This window comes from Pelobates fuscus, chromosome 2, assembly GCF_036172605.1.
Source record: "Pelobates fuscus isolate aPelFus1 chromosome 2, aPelFus1.pri, whole genome shotgun sequence".
In the NCBI taxonomy this organism is placed as follows: Eukaryota; Metazoa; Chordata; class Amphibia; order Anura; family Pelobatidae; genus Pelobates; species Pelobates fuscus.
The window spans coordinates 267,581,040-267,607,973 of NC_086318.1; the positions used below are offsets into that span (position 1 = coordinate 267,581,040).

At 43.4% G+C, this 26,934-nt stretch overlaps 1 protein-coding gene across 4 annotated transcripts in view; it reads left to right on the forward strand.

Moving 5' to 3' along the window:
• GNG4 (G protein subunit gamma 4) overlaps nucleotides 1-26,934 on the forward strand; it is a 232,627-nt gene that overhangs the window by 23,781 nt on the left and 181,912 nt on the right. For all 4 annotated transcript variants that reach the window (XM_063441243.1, XM_063441244.1, XM_063441245.1 and 1 more), the window contains exon 3: nucleotides 22,985-23,092. In XM_063441243.1, coding sequence (XP_063297313.1) covers nucleotides 22,994-23,092 — 99 coding nt within the window. In that variant the 5' untranslated portion in view covers nucleotides 22,985-22,993. The remainder of the gene's footprint in view (nucleotides 1-22,984; nucleotides 23,093-26,934) is intronic.

Genomic DNA, 26,934 nt, shown 5'->3' on the forward strand with positions numbered 1-26,934 from the left:
CGAAGCCCCTAATTTTACCCAAAAAAACTGGGAAAACTTATTGACTCAAGTATAAGACTAGGGTGTGAAATGCAGCAGCTACTGGTAAATTTCTAAATAAAATTAGATCCTAAAAAAATTATATTAATTGAATATTTATTTACAGTGTTTGTATATAATGAATGCAGTGGGTGTGTGTATGAGTGCAGTGTGTGTGTGTGTATGAATGCAGTGTGTGTGTATGAGTGCAGTGTGTGTGTATGAGTGCAGTGTGCGTGTTTATGAGTGCAGTGTGTTTATGAGTGCAGTGTGTGTATGAGTGCAGTGTGTGTGTATGAGTGCAGGGTGTGTGTGTGTGTGTGTGTGTATGAGTTAAGTGTGTGTATGAGTGCAGTGTGTGTATGAGTGCAGTATGAGTGCAGTGTGTGTATGAATGCAGTGTGTGTATGAGTGCAGTGTGTGTGTATGAATGCAGTGTGTGTGTGTGTGTGTGTGTATGAATGCAGTGTGTGTGTATGAATGCAGTGCGAGTGTGTGTGATGCAGTGTGTGTTTGTGTATGTGTTGCAGAGCCTTGGTGGGGGGTGGTCATTTTTATTATTATTATTTTTTTATTATTATTTTAATAATTTTTTGTTGTTATATTAATATTTTTAATTTTATTATTATTTTTTAATATTATTATTTATATATTTTTTCGTCCCCCTTCCCTGCTTGATACATGGCAGGGAGGGGGGCTCTCACTCCCTGGTGGTCCAGTGGCATTGGCAGTTCAGTGGAGGGGGGCTGGCAGGAAGCTCTTACTTACCTCTCTTGCAGCTCCTGTCAGCTCCCTTCTCCTCCGCGCCGGTCCGATCAGCTCCCCTGTCAGCTCCCAGTGTAAGTCTCGCGAGAGCCGCTGGGTCATAGCACGGCTCTTGCGAGACTTACACTGGGAGCTGACCGGACCGGCGCGGAGGAGAAGGGAGCTGACAGGAGCTGCAGGAGAGGTATGTAAGAGCTTCCTGCCAGCCCCCCTCCTACACAGCCCCTTGTCTGTATTATGGCAATGTAAATTGCCATAATACAGACATTGACTCGAGTATAAGTCGAGTTGGGGTTTTTCAGCACAAAAAATGTGCCGAAAAACTCGACTTATACTCGAGTATATACGGTAATTGCTATTTTCCGAACAAAAATCAGCCCAGCTATATGCTAACTCTTCTAGAAAAAATACAGGTATTTTGATCATATGCGGGGATTTTAACCATATATTAGAACCTAATGCAGACTCGACAGCTCTGCATACACATAAAAGGAAAAAATCTTTGCAAAAACAATGCACTTCCCTTAATAAAATATTAGCTTCTCATGGTTTATATGACATATGGAGAACGATTCATCCATAAGACAGGGCATACACACATCACTCACAGGTGCACAATACATATTCACGTATAGATGGATATCTTATGCTTAGTACACATTTGGATTTGCTTAGTACCTGTGAGATTGGTACCTCAGCAGAATCTGATCACAACCCAGTTACACGGACTCTCTTAGATTCATATCAATATAAAGATAGAAGCCCATGGAGACTGAATGAACAGTTGTTTAACGACACTACATTTACGGATAAGTTACGCAATGAAATACAGCAATATTTTAAGAGCAATGACAATGAGGATACAAATCCGTCGGCACTCTGGTTAGCACACATCTGTAATTCAGGGCACATTGCTGAGTAGAGCGTCCTACATTAAGAAAACAAACCATACATCATTAATTAACTTACTGAGAAAACTACAAGATCTTCATAGAGCCTGTGACAGATCCATCTGTACAGACTAAGATTGCTGTTTCGTCTGTTTGCCTTTATTTCGGTTGATTTCCTGTCCGTATGCCCCTGTTCGTGTGTTTCTCTAAATACTGATTGAAACTACCGAACGGACGGCCACCCAGGAGAGGAGTGTGCTGCTGGTTAACCTCTTGGCCCCAATTAGAACGTTGTGGTTAACCGCAGACACCTCTCCATTACATCCAAACGGGTGGTCGTCGTTCGTATGTCGACCACGAGGCGACGGCCATTTTGGAACACGAGAAAGATCAGCGGTTTCGGCGAGGATTCTATGGAACTAAAAGCGGACACTTTATCTACCGAACACCGCTGAAAACTACCGCCCGCCTTCTATTTTGTCGAGGCATACGAACACCGGTCCGTTCCGGAGTTTGCCACGTACGTATGAATTTCGCCCAGATAGCCGTCCCATGGAGTCAATCGTATACCGAAAGACTTGTCAGAGACGCGATTGAACTGTGTACATTGGATCTGAGCGCTATTCGGTAGAAATGTGCACTCAGATCCAGGCTATCTGGGGATACGTTACACGTTATACGTTATACGTTATACGTTACACGAACCACATACATTCGGTATTTTCACGTTTATGTATTTTAATGTACTTTTATTACTGTATTCAAAATGGCAATTTGCCTCTATCCCTGGAGATAATTAGGTTTCTTCCCAATCATCTCCAGGACAGAGAGGAGGGATTTATGTGTGTAAGGGGGAGTGATTATACCTAAGCTACTGCGATTGGCTACTGTCCAATATGTGTTACAGTCTTCCATCTGGTCCCCTAGGGGAGTGTCCACCAGGTGGGAGACCTGCATGAATACCGGGCAGGTAGCCCCCATTAAACAGAATCCTGTTTGACCCTCAAAACGGAACTTGGTCTCGTTTGTGGGGGGAATTATTACTTGGAAAGCGCGTTTCGTTTACTTTAGCCGTGGAAGGAGTTCGGCTGATTTTATGTTCGTGAGTTACCGCATTCCCTTACACTCGGTTCGGGAGTTTGGCGTTCGGCTGTGCAAAGCCTGCATTTCTACAAAAGGGGATTATCGGCTAAATGGCGGTTTCATCTATTTAAGCGGTGAGTGTCTTAACAGAGCCAACCAAGTAAATCCCACTCAAGCTCTTCAACAGTAAATAATGATAGTTCAACAAGATATTAACCCCTTCAGGACCGGACTGTTTTTACGATGGACCAGAGCTATTTTAACACTTTTGTTTTGTTTGTGTTTAGCTGTAATTTTCCGCTCTCTCATTTACTGTTCCGATACAAATTATATATTGTTTTTTTCAGGACAAAAAGGGCTTTCTTTACATACTATTATTTTTATCATGTCTTATAATTTAATTTAAAAAAAATAATAAAATATGGTGAAAAATTAAAAAAAAAAAACACGTTTTTTGACTTCTACTTAAGAACTCTTTTACTGATCTACAAAATAAAATGAAACAAACTGCTAAATAGATTCCAAATTTTATCCTGAGTTTAAAAACACCCAATGTTTACGTGTTTTTTTGCTTTTATTTGCAAGTTATAGGACTATAAGTACAAGTAGGAAATTGCTTTTTCAAAATGTACATTTTTCAAATGTATCAATAGTGACATTGTAACACTGTTATGTCATAAATCTCCAAAAAACACATCACATGTATATATTTTTATTAACCCCTTCAGGACGGAGTCAATAGTGCACGTTCTGATCAAAACAAAACGTAAACAAAAACTGGAATTTGCGCTATATGTCTGTTCAACCGTAATTCACCTCTTTCATATTAAATGCACCCACACTTATTATATATCATTTTGTTCAGGAGAAACAGGGCTTTCATTTCATATAAAATATTTATATATGAAACAATTTATTATGAATAAAATAAAAAAAAACTGTAAGAAATTAGAATTTTTTTTTTTAATTTGTAGTTCCGCCTCACATTTTAGCTGTAAATGTCATAATACTGTTAGGTTTTACTGCAACAAAATGCACATATTTGTAATCAGCGATGTCTCACGAGTACAACAGTACCCCCCATTAACAGGTTTTATGGTGTTTTGGAAAGTTACAGGGTCAAATATAGAACGTTCCATTTTCAAATTGAAATTTGCCAGATTAGTAATGTTACCTTTGAGACGGTGTGGTAGCCCAGGAATGAGAATTACCCCCATAATGGCATACCATTTGAAAAAGTAAACAACCCAAGGTATTGAACGTGGGGTATGTTTAGTCTTTTTTAGTAGCCACTTAGTCACAAACACTGGCCAAAGTTAGCGTTCATATTTGGTTCTGTGTGAAAAAAGCAAAAAACTAATATTTGGCCAGTGTTTGTGACTAAGTGGCTACTAAAAATGACTGGACATACCCCATTTGCAATACCTTGGGTTGTCTACTTTTGCAAATGGTATGCCATCATGGGGGTAATTCTTATTCCTGGGCTACCATACGGTCTCAAAGGCAACATAACCAATCTGGCAAATTTCAATGTCAAAAAAATGAAATACGAGCCTTATATTTGACTCTCTAACTTTCCAAAACACCATAAAACCTGTACATGGGGGGTACTGTTATTCTTGGGAGACTTCACTAAACACAAATATTAGTGTTTTAAAACAGTAAAACATATTACAACAATAATATAGTCCATAAAAGTGCCGTTTGTTTGTAAAAAATGCAAAAAACGTCACTTTTACTTAAAATATCATCGTTGTAATACAATTTACCAGTTTGAAACACTAATATTTGAGTTCAGCGAAGTCTCCCGAGTAAAACAGTACCCCCTATATACAGGTTTTATGGTGTCTTGGAGAGTTACAGGGTCAAATATAGTGCTTGCGAATTAAATTCTCTACACTTTCTCCCTGTGTTGTCAGGCATGTCAATCAAATTTTAATTAATTAAATGACATAATTATGTTAAAAAATTACTTAAATATACACGTAGAATTTTAATATATATGCATTTATAGGTATTTAAATTCTACGTGTATACTAATGTAATCTTTTATGTAATTATATGTATTTATCTATCTATATATATTTGCGGTTATTTGTATTTTATATATAGATAGATATATATAGAATGTCATTCTAAGTGTATTCTGTTTCCAATATATATATATTAATAACAAAATACAGTTAGAATGAAATTACATATGAATATATAATTTATTTTAAATTTTGTTTCAATATTTTATTTATTTATTTTATTATTTTATTTATTTATTATTGTAATTATACGTATATATATATAATATATATATGTAGATCTATTATATATATAATATATATATACATATTATATATGTAACGTCATTCTAAGTGTATTTTAATACTAATATATATACTAATATTAATATTAAAATACATTACGTATGACGTTACATATATATAATATGTATATATATTATATATATAATATAAATACATATATTATATATATATAAATACTTGTATTTTATTTTAACATGTGTATTTAATTTTTTTTTTACACTACCTACCAGCAGGGGGACTCTCTAATATTTTAGACAGTCCCCCTGCTGGCAGATCCATAGCCAGCTATAGGGGGCCATGTGATCGCTCTTTGAGAGCGATCACATGGCCCCCGGGGGCCTCATTTGCCGGAGGGGGGCTGCCTGGGCTCTCAGGCAGACCCCCAGAAGAGGATCGCGGCGGAGGTAAGTATAGCTTACCTCCTGGGGGCTTCAGCCGTTACGGCGTTCTATGCCGCCGCAACGGCTTTAAAGCCCTTTAAAGCCGCGACGGCATAGAACGCCGTAACGGCGTTAAGGGGTTAAACTAGATAACCCAGGGTATTCATCTAAGAATATTTTGATACTTTCTATGCAGCCATTTTACCACAAACCTTTTCCAAACTTTGCATAGGTAGTTTATTTTCTTTTATTTTTTTTCACATACATTGCAATTCAGGTATAAATTCACAGATTCTGTTAGGTGTCACTGCCAAACAACACCCCAATATGTGTTCAGCAACATCTCCAGAGTACAGGGATACCCCCCCTGTATAGGTGTGTCAGGTTGTTTGCGGGCTAAAAGGCCACATTTGGCAGGTGCGCATATCCGTTTCCCAACTTGGAATTTTGACATGTAGTCAACCTGCATGCATGTCCTATTTAGGACATTTTTAAAGCCGGCCAATGTATTTTATCCCCATCAAACCATATATTTTTGCAAAGTAGACACCCTAGGGTATTTCACATGGTGGTATTTTAACACTTTCCATGCACTAATTCTACCACCAGGTTTTGTCAAACATTGAGTTAGTAAAAAAAATGTCTGTTTTTTTTCACACACATTGTACTTTAGGCATGAATTAACAGATCCTGTTATGTGTCACTGCCAAACAAAACCCCAATATGTGTTAAGCAACATCTCTCGAGTACAGGGATACCCCCCATGTATAAGTGTGTCAGGTTGTTTGGGGACTAAAAGGCCACATTTGGCAGGTGCGCAGATCAGTTTCCCAGCTTGGAATTTTGACATGTAGTCAACCTGCATGCATGTCCTATTTGGGACATTTTTGAAGCCGGCCAATGTATTTTACCCCCATCAAACCATATATTTTTGAAAAGTATACACCCTAGGGTATTTCACATGGTGGTGTTTTTTTTTTTTTTTTTTATAATTCTTTATTTTTGCAGTGCATGAGTTAGTATATAAGCTGTTGGAGACATAGAGTAAAAATTCAGAGTTTTAACAAAGCTTATCGAGTTATGACTCTCAGTATAACTGCACTTAATTATTATTTTTTTTTTAACATGCAAGGGTAACACGACAAGATTATACAGTAAATTGCTCGTCAGGATTGGCACACATTTGTATAAGTGAAGTTAATAAACATGGAAAGTAAGAGGAACACCGTTTCTGCATGTACCACTAAACAGGGTGAGAGATCTTAGTTACAATTTTTAGTATATAAAGCATGCACGCTGTGTTATCAAAATATATATATATATATATCACACAGGCTCAGACAAGCATGCATGGTATCAAGTAGTGGCACAATGCAGGAGCATACCCAAGCAGAAATAACATCTAGTATATACTGTGGTTTGTCAAATTGTGTTATGAAACCACTGGCCTCCGGGGCTCCCCAACGTTAGAGCTTTAAACATCCCCCTTATGTTATGGGAAGGTAGGGAAGAGAGTGAAATAATTAAAAAAAAAAAAACACACACAAAAAAAACAATAACATTGATACAGCAGAGAGGCATATTTTAACCCCTTAAGGACACATGACATGTGTGACATGTCATGATTCCCTTTTATTCCAGAAGTTTGGTCCTTAAGGGGTTAAAGATCGAACACCAGTCAGTCAGAGGTCAGCCGTCACGGCGACCGCCATCATGGGAGTGAAGCCCAAGCCGCGACTCCGATGTCTGGATCATCCAATCCCCACCAGTGTCAGGAGTGGAGCCCGTGCTTGAGAGTTCAGGTAGGTTGCAGTAGTAGTGTATATCTTCAGGGCTCTCCTTCCGCCCCAGGTCTGCATGAGGGCTTGCTTCGGCATTTCACCGACTCTGGTGGTTACCGGAACCAGGGCACACATTTTCCCGGTGTAAGCATGGGGTCTGGATGATATGCGCCTTTGTTGGCGGGCAATCCTCCACTTCAGCGAGTGATGCTTGGGGGCAGTTCCTCGAGGGGCTCTTGGCCCGGATGGGCGAGTAGATGTGTGGATATGCGCTTGCTTGCTTGGAGGAGGCCTGCTGCACTCCGGCTGCTCACTGCTCTCAGGAGCGAATTCCTGCTCTGCCAGAGTCGCTTGCTCACGCTCTAAGATTTTTCGCCAGAACTTCTGGAAGATATTATCCAGGCGTTGCAGTGAAGATTCCAGGAAGCCGCTTAGAGGAGCTTGAGATGGGCGCAGATCCTGCTTATTCAGCGGGGTGGCAGTCGCCATTTTGTGGCTTGATGCACCACGCCTTCTGCCGGGTGTCTGTTTGTGGCAGGAGGTAGGAGCAGTGCTTATAGCCCCAGAGTGTCCAGTGGGGACCGGGATAACCCCCGCCGGTCCAGAGGGGGGGTAGGGCTGCTGCCGAACCAGACCAAGGATTTGAAAGCAGGGAGGTCAGCCGCCTCTCCCCAGCCCTTACTCAGTAGGCCGCAGCAGCGTAGCTCAGGTCTTCATCGGGTTACAGGCTGGATTTGGGTGTCTGCGTGTGGCTCAAGTGTCCAGCTTCCAGATAATGCCTTCCAATAGCGATTAATAGTCGATTAGTCGGGGTTGTCCCCCTACGGCGTTAGAAAAGCCCGGGAGCTCAAGTCCTACACGTCTGCCCCGCATGGAAGCCAGGCTCCGCCCCCCCCCCCCCCACATGGTGGTGTTTTAACACTGTCCATGCACTAGTTCTACCACCAGGATTTGTCAAACATTAGTTGGTAAATTCTTTTCTGTTTTTTTCACACACATTGTACTTTAGGCATGAATTTACAGATCCTGTTGTGTCACTGCCAAACAACACCTAATATGTTCAGCAACATACCCCGAGTACAGTGATACCCCCCATGTATAGGGTTGCTGGGTTGTTTGGGGGCCAAAAGGCAATAATCAGAACTTGTACATGTCAGTTTTTCAACTTGATATATAGGTATGCTTGGTCCATCTTAAAGGGACCCTATAGTCACCTGAACAACTACAGCTTAATGTAGTTGTTCAGGTATTATCTATAGCTCCCTGCAGGCAATCTAATGTAAACACTGTATTTTCAGAGAAAATACAGTGTTTACATTGATTGATAGGAATACCTCCAGTGGCCGTCACTCAGACGGCCACTAGAGGGACTTCCTATCACGCAGGGCCCTAAAAAGGCCCTGTACACGTCAGACGTATTAAAATACGTCTGACGTGTTCAGGAGAGAGAAGGTACTGTGTGCGCGCCTTCTCTCTCCAGCCTGTCAGCGGAGGAGGGGGGCGGGCAAAGACCGCGAGCTGAGCTGTCAGGATTTCAGAGTATGTGCGCATGTGCCGCGCATGCGCACAAGGGAGCAATGACTGATTGCTCCCTGCTCGCGCCCGCCTATTTCGTCATTTTGACGAAATAGGGGGCGCGGCTTCACGAGGCTCCCGGCGCCGGAACCAGGTAAGTAAAATCTCTTCCCTGGAGAGTCCCTTTAAGTTTGACATATTTTTGCACCCCCTTGTTAATGTTACCATCATGAAAGTATATATAGTATATATTTTTATAAAGTAGACATCACAGGTTATAGAAGATGGGGTGTTTTGACTTCTTTCCCCCCAACCATTTTGCCCCCCCAAAAAAGTGTAGTGGTAATTTTTTTTTATTCTGGTTTTTATGCACACGTCATCTGGTTTTGGCCAGCTGGTTATGTGTTACTGCCAGAAAACTTGTTAGACCAAATGTGCAGCAGCAATCTTTAACCCCTTAAGGACACATGACCTGTGTGACATGTCATGATTCCCTTTTATTCCAGAAGTTTGGTCCTTAAGGAGTTAAACTGACTCCTGCAAATAGAATCTAACTGGACATTTGGGGGAAGGAAACTGACTAACAAAAAATAGCTGCTTTCCAAAGAAACAAAAAATAAAATAAAAATTCAGGAACACTTCTTACAACTGTTCTGTGTGGTACAGCTTGAAACATGTTCCTACACACAGTCCTGGTTTCGAAGGGCAATCATGACAGTGAAAAGGGGTGTCTGTCCTTTTCCCATTTTTAAAACAGACCCGGCAACGTTTCTGGGTTATTTTTTTCTAGCAATTTGCAGTAACTTAAAAATAAAATGCCTGGACTCAGCTTGCACCGTTGTTGGAACTTGTCCATCTCCAGAAATTGTTAAAGAAATTATTTGCAACTGAAATTGGAGAAAGGTGGTTTTCCCTGCATATTTTTTTTAAAAAAAAGCAAATATTAGTTGTGGGTTGCTATTTGCATCAGATAGATAGCCTCCTTATTATACCATGCTTTGTTTTTTTGTAAAATAAGAAATGGCTGCATCAGCTGATAAGCCAAATCAACACCCCCCATGTACTTATTATACGCCCTGATGCAAACCGGTTTGGACTCTACTCTGCCCCGGACAGAGACGTCTGACATGCGTTCGTCATGGATGGTTGTTAGCATATTGACATCCTTCCTGTCCCTAAATTTTAGTGCAAGCACTTCAGCTTTGCAAAGTGCTTTACATTCGCCTTTTTTTAATTTTGCCTCTATGAGAGATTGTGGAATTTTTTCTGGCAGTGCCGCAGGCCAGTGTCTGAGGACAATGGCCAAAGCTTGTGACATCTCTCTCCATCAGCCCACTTGAGCTCCACAAGGCTAATTATAAGTGCCGCACACAGCCCCTCCCACCCCTGGAACCCCCCCAGTGGATAGGCGCCTACTCTGACTAATGAAAGATACAGCAATGCCTGGCTAAGACTAACACAGCCTCCCTAAGTACTTTCTGAAAAAGAGACCAAGCTTTTCAGCTTTCCTTATTGCACAGTGGGTATAACTGCTTAGTGACTCTGTTTCAGTTTGCCTGTTACTCCACAAAGACAATACCATTTGTGAAAGTAGACACACTAGGATATCTCATCTGGATATCCCACCAGTTTGTCAGAGTTGGTATTTTTTTGTTGTTGCAATTTCCACATGCATATTGCGTTTTTGCTGGCATTTTATAAATCTGTGCCTCTATAATCATACCCACTAAATTATGCGAAGCTCAGAGTAAAACAATACACCAAATGTATGCCTTTCCTACTATTTTCTGAAGTTGCAATGCCATGTATCTGTTTTTACAGTTATAATTTTGATAGATGGATTTGATTGTCCTGTATCTCATTTTTGGGCATTGTAGCAGTTTTAACAGTTCAAATCACCCCATAAATGCATACCATTTGCGAAAGTAGACACCATTGGGTGTCATTTGGCATGTTTTAAGTGTATGAAGTTTTAAGTGTATGGTACAAAGGTTGCTACATTAGAACGCCTTAGGGAAGACTTACCTATCGGGTCCTCGGTCTGTGAACGTGGGGCCGACACCGTGAGGGAGCCCAGCGGCACACTGGGCAAGGCCCATCCACTCAGTCAGCCCAGGGGAAGAGCCAACACAGGCTGCAGGCTGCAGCCCTGCCGGGTGCAGAGCTGCAGACTGAAGGTAGTGTCACTTGATCTCAGCCAATCAGAGCGTTGCTGTGGGTTACCATTGCACCTGTTGTGGATAAATAAACCAAAGTATGTTCAAGGGAAACCAGATTGTTGAAACGAGCAATCGGAGAAGCAGTAAGACACACACACACACACACACGGTTGTGAATCAAAAGATCGCTTCTGCTTCAATTGGGAGAGCTTACAAATTATATAGAGAAAATAGCCATTTGCAAAATGAAATGCAGAACTAGCCATATTTACGAAGGTAACAACACACACAATTACTGGAAAGTCGCTACATTAAAAAAGGGAGGAGGACGAGTGCAGCTGCAAAGTTTGTCTGAAAGCTGCAGGGCGTCATATCAGATAAGGACAAAAATGTGTGTGTAAGTGCAAACAGCTAAACTAGGGTAAAGTTTATCTTCACATATAAAGCGTATCAAGATCCAAGTTAGCCAATTTTAAACAGACTGGACATCTGGTCTTCTGTAGCTTGAGCCTTGGGTTAGAGGTGCCTTCCTTCACAATTCCCCTCTTTTGACCATAAGGTTCTCCCAGGTGTCTGAGGTATGTCCAGATGTCCTTGTCACACCTGTGGGCCTCTTGTTATTTCTTCACCACAGTTCCTTCAGACAAGGTGAGCCGGGGGTCATCATTGGAATGTTTCTTTATTAGTTACACAGCGCTATACAGGGAGTGCAGAATTATTAGGCAGGTTGTATTTTTGAGGATTAATTTTATTATTGAACAACAACCATGTTCTCAATGAACCCAAAAAACTCATTAATATCAAAGCTGAATATTTTTGGAAGTAGTTTTTAATTTGTTTTTAGTTTTAGCTATTTTAGGGGGATATCTGTGTGTGCAGGTGACTATTACTGTGCATAATTATTAGGCAACTTAACAAAAAACAAATATATACCCATTTCAATTATTTATTTTTACCAGTGAAACCAATATAACATCTCAACATTCACAAATATACATTTCTGACATTCAAAAACAAAACAAAAACAAATCAGTGACCAATATAGCCACCTTTCTTTGCAAGGACACTCAAAGGCCTGCCATCCATGGATTCTGTCAGTGTTTTGATCTGTTCACCATCAACATTAGGTGCAGAAGCAACCACAGCCTCCCAGACACTGTTCAGAGAGGTGTACTGTTTTCCCTCCTTGTAAATCTCATATTTGATGATGGACCACAAGTTCTCAATGGGGTTCAGATCAGGTGAACAAGGAGGCCATGTCATTAGATTTTCTTCTTTTATACCCTTTCTTGCCAGCCACGCTGTGGAGTACTTGGACGCGTGTGATGGAGCATTGTCCTGCATGAAAATCATGTTTTTCTTGAAGGATGCAGACTTCTTCCTGTACCACTGCTTGAAGAAGGTGTCTTCCAGAAACTGGCAGTAGGACTGGGAGTTGAGCTTGACTCCATCCTCAACCCGAAAAGGCCCCACAAGCTCATCTTTGATGATACCAGCCCAAACCAGTACTCCACCTCCACCTTGCTGGCGTCTGAGTCGGACTGGAGCTCTCTGCCCTTTACCAATCCAGCCACGGGCCCATCCATATGGCCCATCAAGACTCACTCTCATTTCATCAGTCCATAAAACCTTAGAAAAATCAGTCTTGAGATATTTCTTGGCCCAGTCTTGACGTTTCAGCTTGTGTGTCTTGTTCAGTGGTGGTCGTCTTTCAGCCTTTCTTACCTTGGCCATGTCTCTGAGTATTGCACACCTTGTGCTTTTGGGCACTCCAGTGATGTTGCAGCTCTGAAATATGGCCAAACTGGTGGCAAGTGGCATCTTGGCAGCTGCACGCTTGACTTTTCTCAGTTCATGGGCAGTTATTTTGCGCCTTGGTTTCTCCACACGCTTCTTGCGACCCTGTTGACTATTTTGAATGAAACGCTTGATTGTTCGATGATCACGCTTCAGAAGCTTTGCAATTTTAAGAGTGCTGCATCCCTCTGCAAGATATCTCACTATTTTTGACTTTTCTGAGCCTGTCAAGTCCTTCTTTTGACCCATTTTGCCAAAGGAAAGGAAGTTGCCTAATAATTATGCACACCTGATATAGGGTGTTGATGTCATTAGACCACACCCCTTCTCATTACAGAGATGCACATCACCTAATATGCTTAATTGGTAGTAGGCTTTCGAGCCTATACAGCTTGGAGTAAGACAACATGCATAAAGAGGATGATGTGGTCAAAATACTCATTTGCCTAATAATTCTGCACTCCCTGTAGGTGTCAGAGGTAGGGGAAACTGACATGTAAGTTAAGGTTCGACCAACATGAGGTTTTGGTTTACACAAGGATGATAGAAGACAGGAGAATGACTTAAAAGTAAAAAAGATCAACATAACATAACAAATATTGCAATACGCAAAAAGTACAATATTTTTTTGATAAGCAGGCTTAGCCATGTACCCAATCCAAAGGTCCAATTCCATTCCCCAAAGAACCCAGTATCTTGCTTAATGTCATTTACTAGGTTATGCAGGTCTTGTATGTGTTCATGGATCATGGTCCCATGATCTGAGAGTTTAAAACAACACATACCCTTGACAGCCTCACTTCCTAAATAATTCTTCAGTAATAGTAGTCAATGGCTGCCCTGTATATAAGGATTGCTTTCTTATTAGCTTGGGTATCCATTAGAAGCCCTTGTAAGGCCTGGGAGGTTGCTTTTAAACTTTTTGCAAGGGAGCAGGCAAAGGCATGTATTACTTTAGCATTGTACACTGCCAGTCCGGGGACTCCTACCAAGGAAACTGCTAGAGCAATATACTTAGATTTTGATAAAAGGGTGATCATAGGATCACACTCTGGGGTAAGGGTGTCCTTTACATCTCTTCTGCCCCGACTAGACCTTAACTGGGTGGTCTCCAAGGCTAGGTCAAATTTTAGAAAACATGGTCATAGTTAGATGCAAAATGGTGCAGGGACCTCCTGTTATGTTACTTGGTATATATTCATAGGTCATATTCCCGCAGGATAAGGTCCATCCTATAGGGAGGGACGTAGGGTAATGGTAACTCACTACTTGGACGGTTCTGTTACAGATCATGGAGGTATTTATAGGTTTACAGGCAGACAGGGGCCCCTGTGTGGGAGGCAGAATCTGGCTGGGGTACTACTTCTGTTGTTGGCTTGGCAGTTACAAGTAAACATCCAGCATATCTCTGAGGCAGTGACATTGAGAGTTTTTAGGGCATAAGGGAGCTTAAAGGGACACTCCAGGCACCCAGACCACTTCTGCCAACTCCCACTACTACTAACCCTGCAAGTGTAATTATTGCAGTTTTTCATAAAACTGCAATAATTACCTTGCAGGGTTAACTCCACCTCTAGTGGCTGTCTACTAGACAGGAAAAAAATCTGTTTTCCTGGCAGTGGAGGGTCCCTCTCCCTCCCACCCACCAATCCCCAGTTCCTGAAGGGGTGAAAACCGCGCCGCTCCTCCCTCTGATTCCGTCGGCCCGTGGGCGAGACTGATCCCGCCCACCGGCCGAGGAGACCTAATGCGGATTGTTTTCCTGGCACTGGAGTTTCCCTTTAATAGGAGGTGGTGGTCCTTGGGACCAATTATACCAGGGGCACATCCAAACAGAATTTCAAAGGGAGACAAACAATTTCTAGGGTGAATCTCATGGAGAAGAGCGCTAAGGGAAGACCTTCAGACAGGGTTTCCTTGTCTCTTGCAAGGCCTTTGCAATTTTATTTTTAGAGTGCCATTTGACCTTTCTACTTTCCCACTACTCTGGGGGTGGCAAGGAGTGTGGAAGGCCTGACTAATCCCTAGTGCTTGCATTATTTACCCGGTGAAATGGCTACCTCTGTCACTTTCAATCTCTTCAGGTGCTCCGTATCTACATACCAATTCCTTCAGAAGCTTGCTTGCTGTGATCTTTGCTGTGGCTGGGTAGACCTCAGGCCAACCTGAAAAGAAATCAATGCATACCAACACATATTCATACACTCCTACCTTAGGCAGTTGAATATAGTCTATCTGCAGTCTTTGAAATGGGTAAAGTGTGTTTACCTGGTGTTTTGACAGCCTGTCTGGGGTTGTTCCTAGCACAAATCATGCAGGCCTTGGTGTATTTAGCTGCTACAACGGTAAACCCAGGTGCCACCCAATGGGTGTTTACTATGCAGTTCATTTTGGACAAATGAGTTGGTCCATTGACCATCATAGGGTATAAATGGTAACAGGATTGTCTTGGACAGGGGTAGGCAACCTTTCAGCAGCATTGTGCCGAAATAGGATTGTGATGTCCTGTAGCGTGCCGGTCTTATTTTTTTTAAATTGAGGTGTGCATGTTGCCATACTCTGCTTGTTATTTATACTGCAGTTGCTTTGTATCATTGTATTTGTGTGTATATGAGCTATTATATTGTATATGTTCATGAGTAGTTTGTGGTATCGTGTATGATACGTATGAATGTGGGCTGTGTATGGGGGCTGCTTGTGGAATTGTGTATGTGGATAGATTTGTCACATTGTGTGTATGTGTGGCATTTTTAGTGGTATTGCATGTGGGATTGTGTGCATGTATGTAGATTGTTGGTGGTGTTGTGTTTGTGGGGTTTGTGTGTATGTTTGTGTGTGGGCTGTTTGTATTATTTGTATGAGTGCAGGGCCGGACTGGTGATACAAAGCAGCCCTGGAAAAAAAATCTATGCCAGCCCCATAAGTCATTGCGCCATATACTCGGCACGGGTCAGGGCCGCAACACATGGCGGCGGGCACCTGGTCGCAGGGGTTGCAGGTAGGGATCGACCGATTATCGGTTTTACCGATATAATCGGCCGATATTCGTTATTTTCGGAAATATCGGTATCGGCCAATATAGCTACCGATATTGCCGATAATACCTCCTAGGACCGCCAGGCTCATTACAAGCCCGGCGATCCTGGGGGGGCCGGCAGCAAGCGCTGACTTACCCTCCCAGCAGCTCCTGCAGCTCCATGTCTAAATCTCGCGAGACCCGCGGCTGCAGAGCGTTGCCACGGGTTACCATGGCAACGCTCCGCGCGGCACTAAGGGACGCGAGATTTACACTGGGGAGCTGGAGGAGCTGCTGGGAGGGTAAGTTAGCACTTGCTGCCAGCCGCCCCACAGTACTTAACAAGCCACCGGACCACCAGGGAATACTATATCCCCCCCTCCCTGGTAAGAAGCAGGTGGGGGGGGAGGGAGGGGACTAAAAGAAACAAAAACAATACAATTTAAATATAAAAAAAAATTATAATAAACATAAAAAATCCCCCCCTCCATTTTACACAAATTACATCACTACACAAACACACACACACACACACACACACACACACTCACTGCATGACATACATACACACTACACAAACACACACACACTGCATAACATACATACACACTACACAAACACACACAAACTGCATTGCATACATACACACTACACAAACACACACAAACTGCATTGCATACATACACACTACACAAACACACACAAACTGCATTGCATACATACACACTACACAAACACACACACTGCATTACATACACAAACTACACACACACACTGCATTACATACACAAACTACACACACACAAACTGCATTACATACATACACACACTGCATTACATACATACACACTACACAAACACACTCTGCATTCACTATACACACACTACACAAACACACACTCTGCATTCACTATACACACACTACACAAACACACACTCTGCATTCACTATACACACACTACACAAACACACACTCTGCATTCACTATACACACACTACACAAACACACACTCTGCATTCACTATGCACACTCTGCATTCACTATATATATATATATACACACACACTACACAAACACTCACTGCATTCACTATACACTCTGCATACACTATATATACACACTACACAAATACACACTGCATCCACTACACACACAGCTCCCCTGTCTAAATACACTTCATCCACTACATGTGGCATGTATATTTTGTGCATTTACCGTTAGAAAGAGTTTATTTTTTCAAAATGGTAAATGTACAGAATATCGGCAAGTTATCGGCTATCGGCATGAAAGTTCACAGCTTATCGGTATCGGTATCGGCTCTAAAAAATCAATATCGGTCGATCCCTAGTTGCAGGGCTGCGACCGCGGTATGCACACACACTTAAAGGACCACTACAGACACCCAGATCACATCAGCTCAATGAAGTGGTCTGGGTGCCAGGTCCCTCTAGTTTTAACCCTGCAGCTGAAAACATAGCAGTTTCAGAGAAACGGCTATGCTTCACTCAGGGTTAATCCAGCCTCTAGTGCATGGGTCGTCAACCTGGTCCCTACCGCCCACTAGTGGGCGTTTCAGGATTCCAGGTTGATCGGGCGGGCGGGTGCGAGCCGGCGGTACCCGTGCGACTGGGTACCGCCCTGACCATTTGCGGCTCCGGCCCGCGCGGTAAACCGCCGGGGCCGCCTTCCAAAGTGTCCATCGGGTGGCCCATGCTGTCAGGGCCACCCGATGGATGCGGATTGTAAGGGGGCCCAGTCAGCGCTGGGCGCTTTAACAGCGCGACCGGGCCCCCTGTGATGACATCAGAGCTGGGAGGAAGTGATTCCCTGGTCACTCCTCCCAGCTAAAACTGAGAGCCGCGCGGGAGGAAGCAGAGTGGGAACTCTGACTCCCATCCACCTGAGCCACCACTGGACCCCAGGAAAAGTCACCCTCCTGCACCTTAAAGGTAGGAAACAGGAGGGTGACTTAAATATAATGTGTGTGTGTGTGTGTGCGTCTTTGTAGGTATGTCTTGTGTGCGTATGTCTTGTGTGTGTGTGTGTCTGTCTGTATGTGTCTTTGTAGGTATGTCGTGTGTGTGTGTGCATGTGTCTGTCTGTATATATATATGTGTGTGTCTGTCTGTATGTATGTGTGTCTTGTCTTTGTATGTGTGTCTTGTGTGTCTGCATGTGTGTGTGTCTATGTATGTCTTATGTGTGTGTCTGCATGTGTGTGTGTGCATGTCTGTGTGTGTCTGTTTGTATGTGTGCCTGTCTGTTTGTATGTATGTCTTGTGTGTGTGTGTCTGTCTGTCTGTGTCTTTGTGTGTGTGTGTGTGTGTGTCTGTCTGTGTGTCTGTGTGTGTGTCTGTCTGTGTGTCTGCCTGTGTGACTGTCTGTGTGTCTGTCTGTGTGTCTTTCTGTCTGTGTCTTGTATGTCTGTGTGTGTGTCTGTATGTGTGTATGTGTGTGTCTGTCTGTATATATGTGTGTGTGTCTGTCTGTATGTGTGTCTTGTCTTTGTATGTATGTGTCATTGTATGTGTGTCTTGTGTGTGTGTCTATGTATGTCTTATGTGTGTGTCTGCATGTGTGTGTGCATGTCTGTTTGTGTCTGTTTGTATGTGTGCCTGTCTGTTTGTATGTATGTGTCGTGTGTGTGTGTGTGTGTATGTGTGCCTGTCTGTGTCTTTGTGTGTGTATGTATGTGTGTCCTGTGTGTCTGTGTGCCTGTCTGTGTGTCTGTATGTGTGTCTTGTGTGTGTGTGTGTCGTGTATGTGTCTTGTGTGTGTGTGTGTGTGTCTTGTGTGTGTCTGTATGTCTTGTATGTGTGCCTGTCTATTATAGTGGACTATAGTAAGTGGGCTACCTAGCTCAGCCTTCCTACTGGGCATTGCTATAAGGACGGTTAAAAAATAGAAAAAAGGGGAAAAAAGGTGGGGAGAGGAATTGAGGAGGGAGAGGAGATGAGCTGACGCACAAATGAGAAATCATATTATGCGCAAACAGAGAAGTCGTCTGAATATCACTGAAAGAGACCTTCGTTTGTTCCTTACGAAAATCGAACCAGATATCAAATATTTAGTCTCGCAGCATCAACCTCAAGGATCTCATTAATCACTAGTAAAGGTAATTTCAATTTACTTTATTGTTTTCTCATTAAACTTTATAAAGTTAAAAACCTTATAAACCTGCATTAAGTAGAAATAAAAAGATAAATGTACGTACATTTATTTTTTTTAAAACACCCTCCTTTCTTAAAAATATTCTGCATTTGCGCGAAAACTGGTGGGCGGTAAGGAAATTTTTTCAACCAAAAATATGCATTAGTGGGCGGTAGGTAGAAAAAGGTTGACTACCACTGCTCTAGTGGCTGTCTCATTGACAGCCGCTAGAGGAGGTCCGCGATTCTCACTGTGAAAATCACAGTGAGAAGACACTGAAAGTCCATAGGAAAGCATTGAGTAATGCTTTCCTATGGGCGGTTTGAATGCGCACGGGCCTCTTGCCGCGCATGTGCATTCAGAGCTGAGAGGTGGAGGGATCCCCAGCGCCAAGGGAGTCCGGCGCTGGAGAAAGGTAAATGCTGAAGACACACACACACACTCTCACAAACAGGCGCATACACACTAGCTAACAGACAGATACATTTACTGACAGAGACACACTCAGTGACAGACATACATACACACTCACTTACAAAACATACACTCTCACTGACAAACACACACTCACTAACAGACATCAAACACATTCAGTAACAGACACACACAGTAACACACTCACTGACACTCACTAGCAGACACACACACTGACACTCACTAGCAGACACACTAACACTAACACACACTAACACACACACACACTAACACTCACACACTAACACACACACACACACACACACATGTTTTTTTAAAATGTAATCCCCCCCAGCCTCCTTACATTTTGGAGTGCTGAGGGGATTCCCTGGGGTCCAGTGGTGCTGCTGGGCTCCTGGGCGGCCGGTCCTGCAGGCAGGCAGGCAGGCGGGCGCGCGAGGGAGCACTCTCCCCTGAGTGCTTTCTCTTCAGCTCCCTTGCGCCGCGTAGGGATGCCGGCGCCGGAAGATGACATCATCATCCGGTTCCGGTATCAGTTCGGTCAGCAGGGTCAGCCTCGGGGGGGCCCTGGGGTGGCCGGCTCCTGGGCCCCCCCAGGAGAAGAGTCTTGCCCAGTGGGTACATACCGGGTCGCAGGGGCGGCCATAAATTGAGGATTGTCCTTCAACACGTTTTCATTTTAGCAGATATCTGAAGTTTCACTGTTTGGCTCTAGCAGCTTTGAGTGCCGTGCAAAGTCCTGTGTATCATGGAGAATGGCAGCAACGTATACGCCCTCATGAACACATCCACCGCTGCGTCGACAGAAAAGAGAGTCAGCTGAGGAATGACACCATGAACGGTTTGCTCATAGACATGTAGAGGTCTAGATGGAGCGGACCCCAAAGGAAGTCCAACATGCGAAACATGTTGCCAATCGTTGGCGTCTTTTTCCAGTGCAGGAAAAAATTCAGGATGAAATCCGGAGGAAGCCGAAATCTCCTTGTTGTTCTAGGCCCCCATGTGTCAAAGCCACCAATGGAGTTCCAGGTGCGCCTTGTCCGAAAGGGGGACCACAACCAAGCTGCAGGAAGCTGAAGTCCTGATATAGCGAGCCATCAGGCGTAGGTTCCAATAATACATGGGTCCCGGGAAGATGGAATGGAGGATGAGGGAAGACCAAGTGTCTGACATCCTTCCTGATTGTGGCCACCTTGGAGAGAGTGAGACCAAGAACCGCCTGAGTCAAATCCACAATGAAGCTCAGAAACCGGACCAACCAAAAGTGCACCAGATAGGACTTCTCCACATTGATTAAGAACCACAGATCCTGGAGCAGAAGGAACATGAGGAGCATTTAGACATCGCTGGACGATGGGGTCCTGTGTCATCAGTAGCTTTGCAGGGATAAGGGACCTGGGAATCAGTAGAATTTCGTCCAGAGAGACGATACGCCGTATCCCCAGTTTCTCAGAGCTGCCATGACTGTTTTCAACAATGTTATATAGCACCATAGGACTGAGCCGAGGCTGAATAGAAGGCAGGGAAACTGCCGAATGCGGACTAGCCACCAGAGCATTGCCTGTCGTCGCAATTGAAAAATTGAGACAGCCTTCCCATAAGCAGTAAGTAAGGCAAATAACACTCTTACTTGAGAATTATTGAGCCCGGGTGGATGAGTCCCTGAACGAACCACCAGGGAACAGTAGGCGGTACTGGAACTGGGAGGAATAGCAGGAGAGAGACTCCGAAAGTGCGCTGTCGACCAGCCCTCCAAGTAATCCAGCTTTCTGTCCAGTATGTAAAGAGCCGCTTTGTGGCGCTCCATGGGATGGCCACATTGGCATTGCCACACAAGCAGATGGTACATTGGACCCATTTACGAAGGAGGTGTGCATCCACCAGTGTTCCTTCATTCACAGTGTCGTCAGCCATGGGAAAAATCTGAGCCAGCGGGTCGCTGATATTAAGGAGCTTGTCGTGGGTTGAAGAGAGATTGTCCCCAAGGATCCGGTATCTTTACAGTATCGACAGCAAGGGTTGACTGGGGACATAGAGCATCAACCGGGGAAACATTGACCAACCAAAGGTGCTTTCGCAATGCAAGTGGCATACAAGTTGTCAGTATTGTAGAAATGAAGGACATTGCAATCGGGGGCCCCCAGAAGGTGTCCACATCCGCACGTCCTGCCACACCGGGGCCCAGTCTAGCCAATTTAGCGGATAATTTGCCCTTGTGCGTGGGGGCACCTTAGCCTGTCCAAGGACGCGGGGGGGAGAAACCCCATGGACGGTGGCAAGCGCCTTAGGTAGGGAGTCCATGAAAGGCCTTCTGGGCACATAATGGCTGAGGCTAGTAGTTCCACTGAAACAGAAAAAAATAAACACAGGTCAGTAAGGTAGAGTGCAAGAAGGGGTCACCCAACAAGCACTATAGCTTAAAACAGAGCAGCCCAATAGAGAGGGGGTCACCCTCTGTCTGATGGAAATATTTGTGAATGAATGAGAAGATGGCAGGCTGTGAGTGATCGGACGGCACCCTGTGAATGGTCATGAGTGACAGGATGGCCCATCTGTGGTCGGATGTGAGCGAACAAACAATGAGGGGGGAGCAGCACATTCATGTCTACAGAATCCATCTGTGCTGTCCTCACATAAGAAAGAACCTGCAAGAGAGAGGAGGAAAAAAAGGGGGTCCAGTCACACGGGCAGTAGAACCCCCACGCAGCGCTGCAAGTGTGGCCCAAGGGCCGAGACGCAAAGCGATTGTCTGGGAGTCGCATGGCTCTGACAAAATGGCAGCCATTGCCTATTGCACAAAATGCAGCCACTCTGCGTAAAGCGCCCGCCGACCGTGAGAGCACACAGGACACGGGCAGGTAAGAATATGGTGTGAAGCACTGAAATCTATACGGGCGGCAAAGGAGAGCGGACAGGGGGAAAAGGGGAGCGACAGACTCAGAGTGCTGCAACTGTAGCAATGCACAGAGAGGGGAGACCAGAGCAGAGGAGAACCCACAAAGTAGTCCACACAAGCCCAAGCGCCCCACACAAAACTAAATAATGGATAAAAAAAACAAATATACTAGACTAAATACAGCAGACATCAAGGCAAAATGCAGCATATATTACATTACAATGTGAAAAATAGAGTAATAAACACAGCCCTGAGCAGACACACTCTCTGAGTTAGGGAATGCTCATCACAGCCCAAGAGCCCCACACGAAAACTTGATGGAATAAATAATCACACATACTAACTAAATACAGCTTAGAAAGTAAGGCAAACATGCAGTATATAGTAATACATTAACAATAATGCAATAAACTGCGCAGAGCAGACACACTCTGAGTTTGGAAGTGCTCACCTGGAGGCAGCAGCAAAGAAAGAGGAAGTGGGATGGTCTACCTGAGAGTTTTGTTCTACTGTTTTTTTGTTCTGATTGGTTGTTTCTGAAAAGTTATGTTAACTATTTCTTTGCTGCTGGAGGTTTCAGTAAAGAAGGTAAAGCAAATATTAAGCCTCCTGTATTGACATAAAATTGACGGCAAAATGTATGCAAGCACAAAACTTACATTTTCTGCATGTTCCTATATTAACTAAGATAACTTTACACATGACAAGTGTAGTAATTATAAGATTGGCATATTTTCTTTATTAAACATATGCCTGCTATTTTTGTTTTTTTTCCTTTAGGACCATACCATGAAAGACAACATGTCCAACAATAGTACAACTAGTATATCCCAAGCAAGAAAAGCAGTGGAGCAACTTAAAATGGAAGCCTGTATGGACAGGATAAAGGTATGTATTGTGTGTGGGTGTAGAGTGTGTATGTATAAAATATGTGTATATGATACATATATACATAGTTTTGATCAAAATATCTTAAAATTAGACTAATGGCTAATTAAAGGGAAACTATATGGCAAGGAAAACAAAGTTAAAAACCCCTTCTGTCACTTACCTCAGTCCAGTGGCGATGTCTCTCGGGTCTGCCTCTGCTCTTCTGCGCATGCATTCTGATTTCCCCATAGGAAAGCATTATACAATGCTTTCCTATGGGGATTCTGGTGACGCTGGATGTCACCATAGCATGAGTTAGGCAACTCCAGCATCAGTTAGGCAACCAAAAGTCGCTAGAGGTGGAGTTACCCCACAAAGCTAATTATTGCAGTTTATTTAAAAAACTGCAATATTTAGCTTTGCAGGGATAAGGGACCCGGGAATATGCACCCAGACCAATTCAATGAGCTGAAGTGGACTGGGTGCCTATAGTGTCCCTTAACCCCTTAAGGACCACACTTCTGGAATAAAAGGGTATCATGACATGTCACACATGTCATGTGTCTTTAAGGGGTTAAAGGCCGTTGTCACGTCTTGGATTTGACAAAGGTCTCACTTGGCCGAAACTTCCACTTCTTAACATACAGAAAATCCGCCAAAAAAAAAGATTTTGAAGTGCCTGGATGTTCTTCTATTTTGCTAATATAGTTTGGGACACGCCAGCTCTTTTTTCCGAAGTACCTATTGGGAGCAGTACTTAATCACTGGTACAGTATGGGAACCAGAAGTGTAGTCCCCTTTTTTCCTACATGTAATGACTTTAATGTCAGTTGCTGAATCTAAACCTACTACACACTAGAATACTTTCATGTACACCAGAGTATTTACTTAGGAGCATTTTGACAATTTTTATTTAAAGGACCACTCTAGGCACCCAGACGACTTCAGCTTAATGAAGTGGTCTGGGTGCCAGGTACCTCTAGGATTAACCCTTTTTTTTATAAACATAGCAGTTTCAGAGAAACTGCTATGTTTATAATGAGGGTTAATCCAGCCTCCAAATCCTCTAGTGGCTGTCTCATTGACAGCCGCTAGAGGCGCTTGCGTGCTTCTCACTGTGAAAATCACAGTGAGAGCACGGAAGCGCCCATAGGAAAGCATTGTAAATGCTTTCCTATGCGACCGGCTGAATGCGAGCGCGGCTCCTGCCGCGCATGCGCATTCAGCCGATGACGTCGCGATCAAGATGGAGAGGAGGAGGAAAGCTCCCCGCCCGGCGCTGGAAAAAGAGGTAAGTTTAACCCCTTCCTCTCTCCAGAGCCCGGCGGGAGGGGGTCCCTGAGGGTGGGGGCACCCTCAGGGTACTCTAGTGCCAGGAAAACGAGTATGTTTTCCTGGCACTAGAGTGGTCCTTTAACAATTGTGTAATCAACATCAGATTATATATTTTTTTGTGGTTTCTTTCAATTTGTGACCATTTAGTCAACAGAGGCATTGATATTGGACGAGAAGGTTTGGCTCACAGTGCGTATTTCAATACATCCCAAAGGTGTTTAGTGGGATTGAGGTCAGGGCTCCGTACATGCCACTCAAGCTCCCTGTGGTAAAAGTAACCTCGCCACTGGTTTTTGGAGGGGCCTGTTTGCCAGCCTCCTGCCCTGCGACTATGGCCCTGGGATGTATTGCCCTTTAAGGAACTGAGTTTGGGCTTATGGACTTATATTATACTATTACTGACCCTTTAAGAACTGTATCTGGGCATAAGGGATTTTTATAATGCTGTTTCTGGCCCTTTAATTACTTTGGAGCAGTGATGCAACTTTAAATTGGTACTTCGGATACAGAAGTAGTCGAAGTGGCCGCCATTCGACAAATGAACACGTGGCGGCGGCCATCTTTGTTCATTCGAACGAAGGTCAGCAGTATGTGTAGCCAAATCCATGGAACTGAAATCGGCTACACATTTCAACGAACACCGCTGACCCTTACCTTCTCCTGCACCGAGTTTTCAGCCACAGAGACTTAGTCCCGTTCGAAGATTCGAACGCACTTTCGAATGGGACTTAGTCATTTTTTCAGTGTGAAATTGACCGACCGCACAGCCCAAATCTATGGAACTGTTTTGGGCAGGAAAATGTGCTTGCGTCGGTCATAAAGGACTTCCAGCTAACTCTTTAACCCCTGAATGGAATTGGTTGAATTTTGGATATGTTTTTAAGTAAAGTGTGCTGAGTTCGAATTTTTATGAAGATTGCATGTATAGTTTTAAAGTTATAAAAATGCATAAAAAAGTATACGTTTTAGCTTGGAGATAATTGAGTAGATACAGTAAGAAACTCAATTATCTCCTCCCAAGCAGAGGGGAGGGAATCTGTGGGATGTAACCGTTGTCTGATTGGTTAATGTCTAATTGCCTGTGGGCGTCTCCCTTGCAGGGGAGCACTGCATAAAAGCAGATTACCTGCCATTGAACATCAGTTCTACTTCACCCTCAATCTAGAGTCCTGTCTCTTATTGGGGGAATTGCTATATCACTACAAGGGATTGCTATGCTCTGCATGCTCCCTTGGATAATCACTTCTAAGCTCTTTTAAGAGCTTGTTCCTGTCTTGCTCTCGGAAGGAGTCTACGGTGGTTATGATGTCGGCTGGAGTGCTTGGAGCCCTCTGTAAGTGCTAGGAGCATCCTTCAACGGAGGTACCCAGTCGGGGTGCCAGGTGATCTGTTACACTCCCCAACACCAAACTCGTTTTAATGGATGTTGTTTTTTGTACATTCATGCAGGATCAGGAAAAGGACATTCCTATTAAGACGACCTTACACATCATAGATGTACTTGCACTGTGAAACGGGGACTAGCACTATACAGAGAGCGCTTCAGTGTCTTCTGTGTTGTGTGGTCTTTTGTGTTGGAGACCTACTAAACAGGCAGTCAGCCAACCTGGCGTGATTGAAAGTTAAATGAGAGATCTATGGCATCCGTCACACTTACATACTTCCATCAGTTGACCTGATAGTGAAGCGTGGATTACCAATTCAGAAAACATGTTTTCACTATTCCATTCTCTCTTTACCATATAAGTGTGTGCGTTTATATATACAGTTGTGCTCAAAAGTTTGCGTACCCTGTCAGAAATTGTGAAATTTTGGCATTGATTTAGAAAATATGACTGGGATCACATGAGGCTATTTATTGTCACATAGTTGTTTGACTCCTTTTTAAATTATAATGATAAACAAAATCACCCAAATGGCACTGATCAAAAGCTTACATACCCTTGAATGTTTGGCCTTGTTACAGGCACACAAGGTGACACACACAGGTTTCAAATTGCAATTAAAGGTTAATTTCCTACACCTGTGGCTTTTTATATAGCAGTTAGTGTCTGTGTATAAATAGTCAATGAGTTTGTTATCTCTCACATGGATGCACTGAGCAGGCTACATACTGAGCCATGGGGAGCATAAACGATCTGTCAAAAGACCTGCGTAACAAGGTAATGGAACTTTAAAAAGATAGAAAAGGATATAAAAAGATGTCCAAAGCCTTGAAAATGCTAGTAAGTACTGTTTAATCACTTATTAAGAAGTGGAACATTTGGGGATGTCTTGATGCCAAGCCAAGGTCAGGTAGACCAAGAAAGATTTCAGCCACAATTGTTCGGGATACAAAGAAAAACCCACAGGTAACCTCAGGAGAAATACAGGCTGCTCTGGAAAAATAGACGTGTGGTTGTTTCAAGGAGCACAATACGACAATACTTGAACAAAAACAAGCTGCATGGTCGAGTCGCCAGAAAGAAACCTTTACTGTGCCAATGCCACAAAAGAGCCTGGTTACAATATGCCTGACAATACCT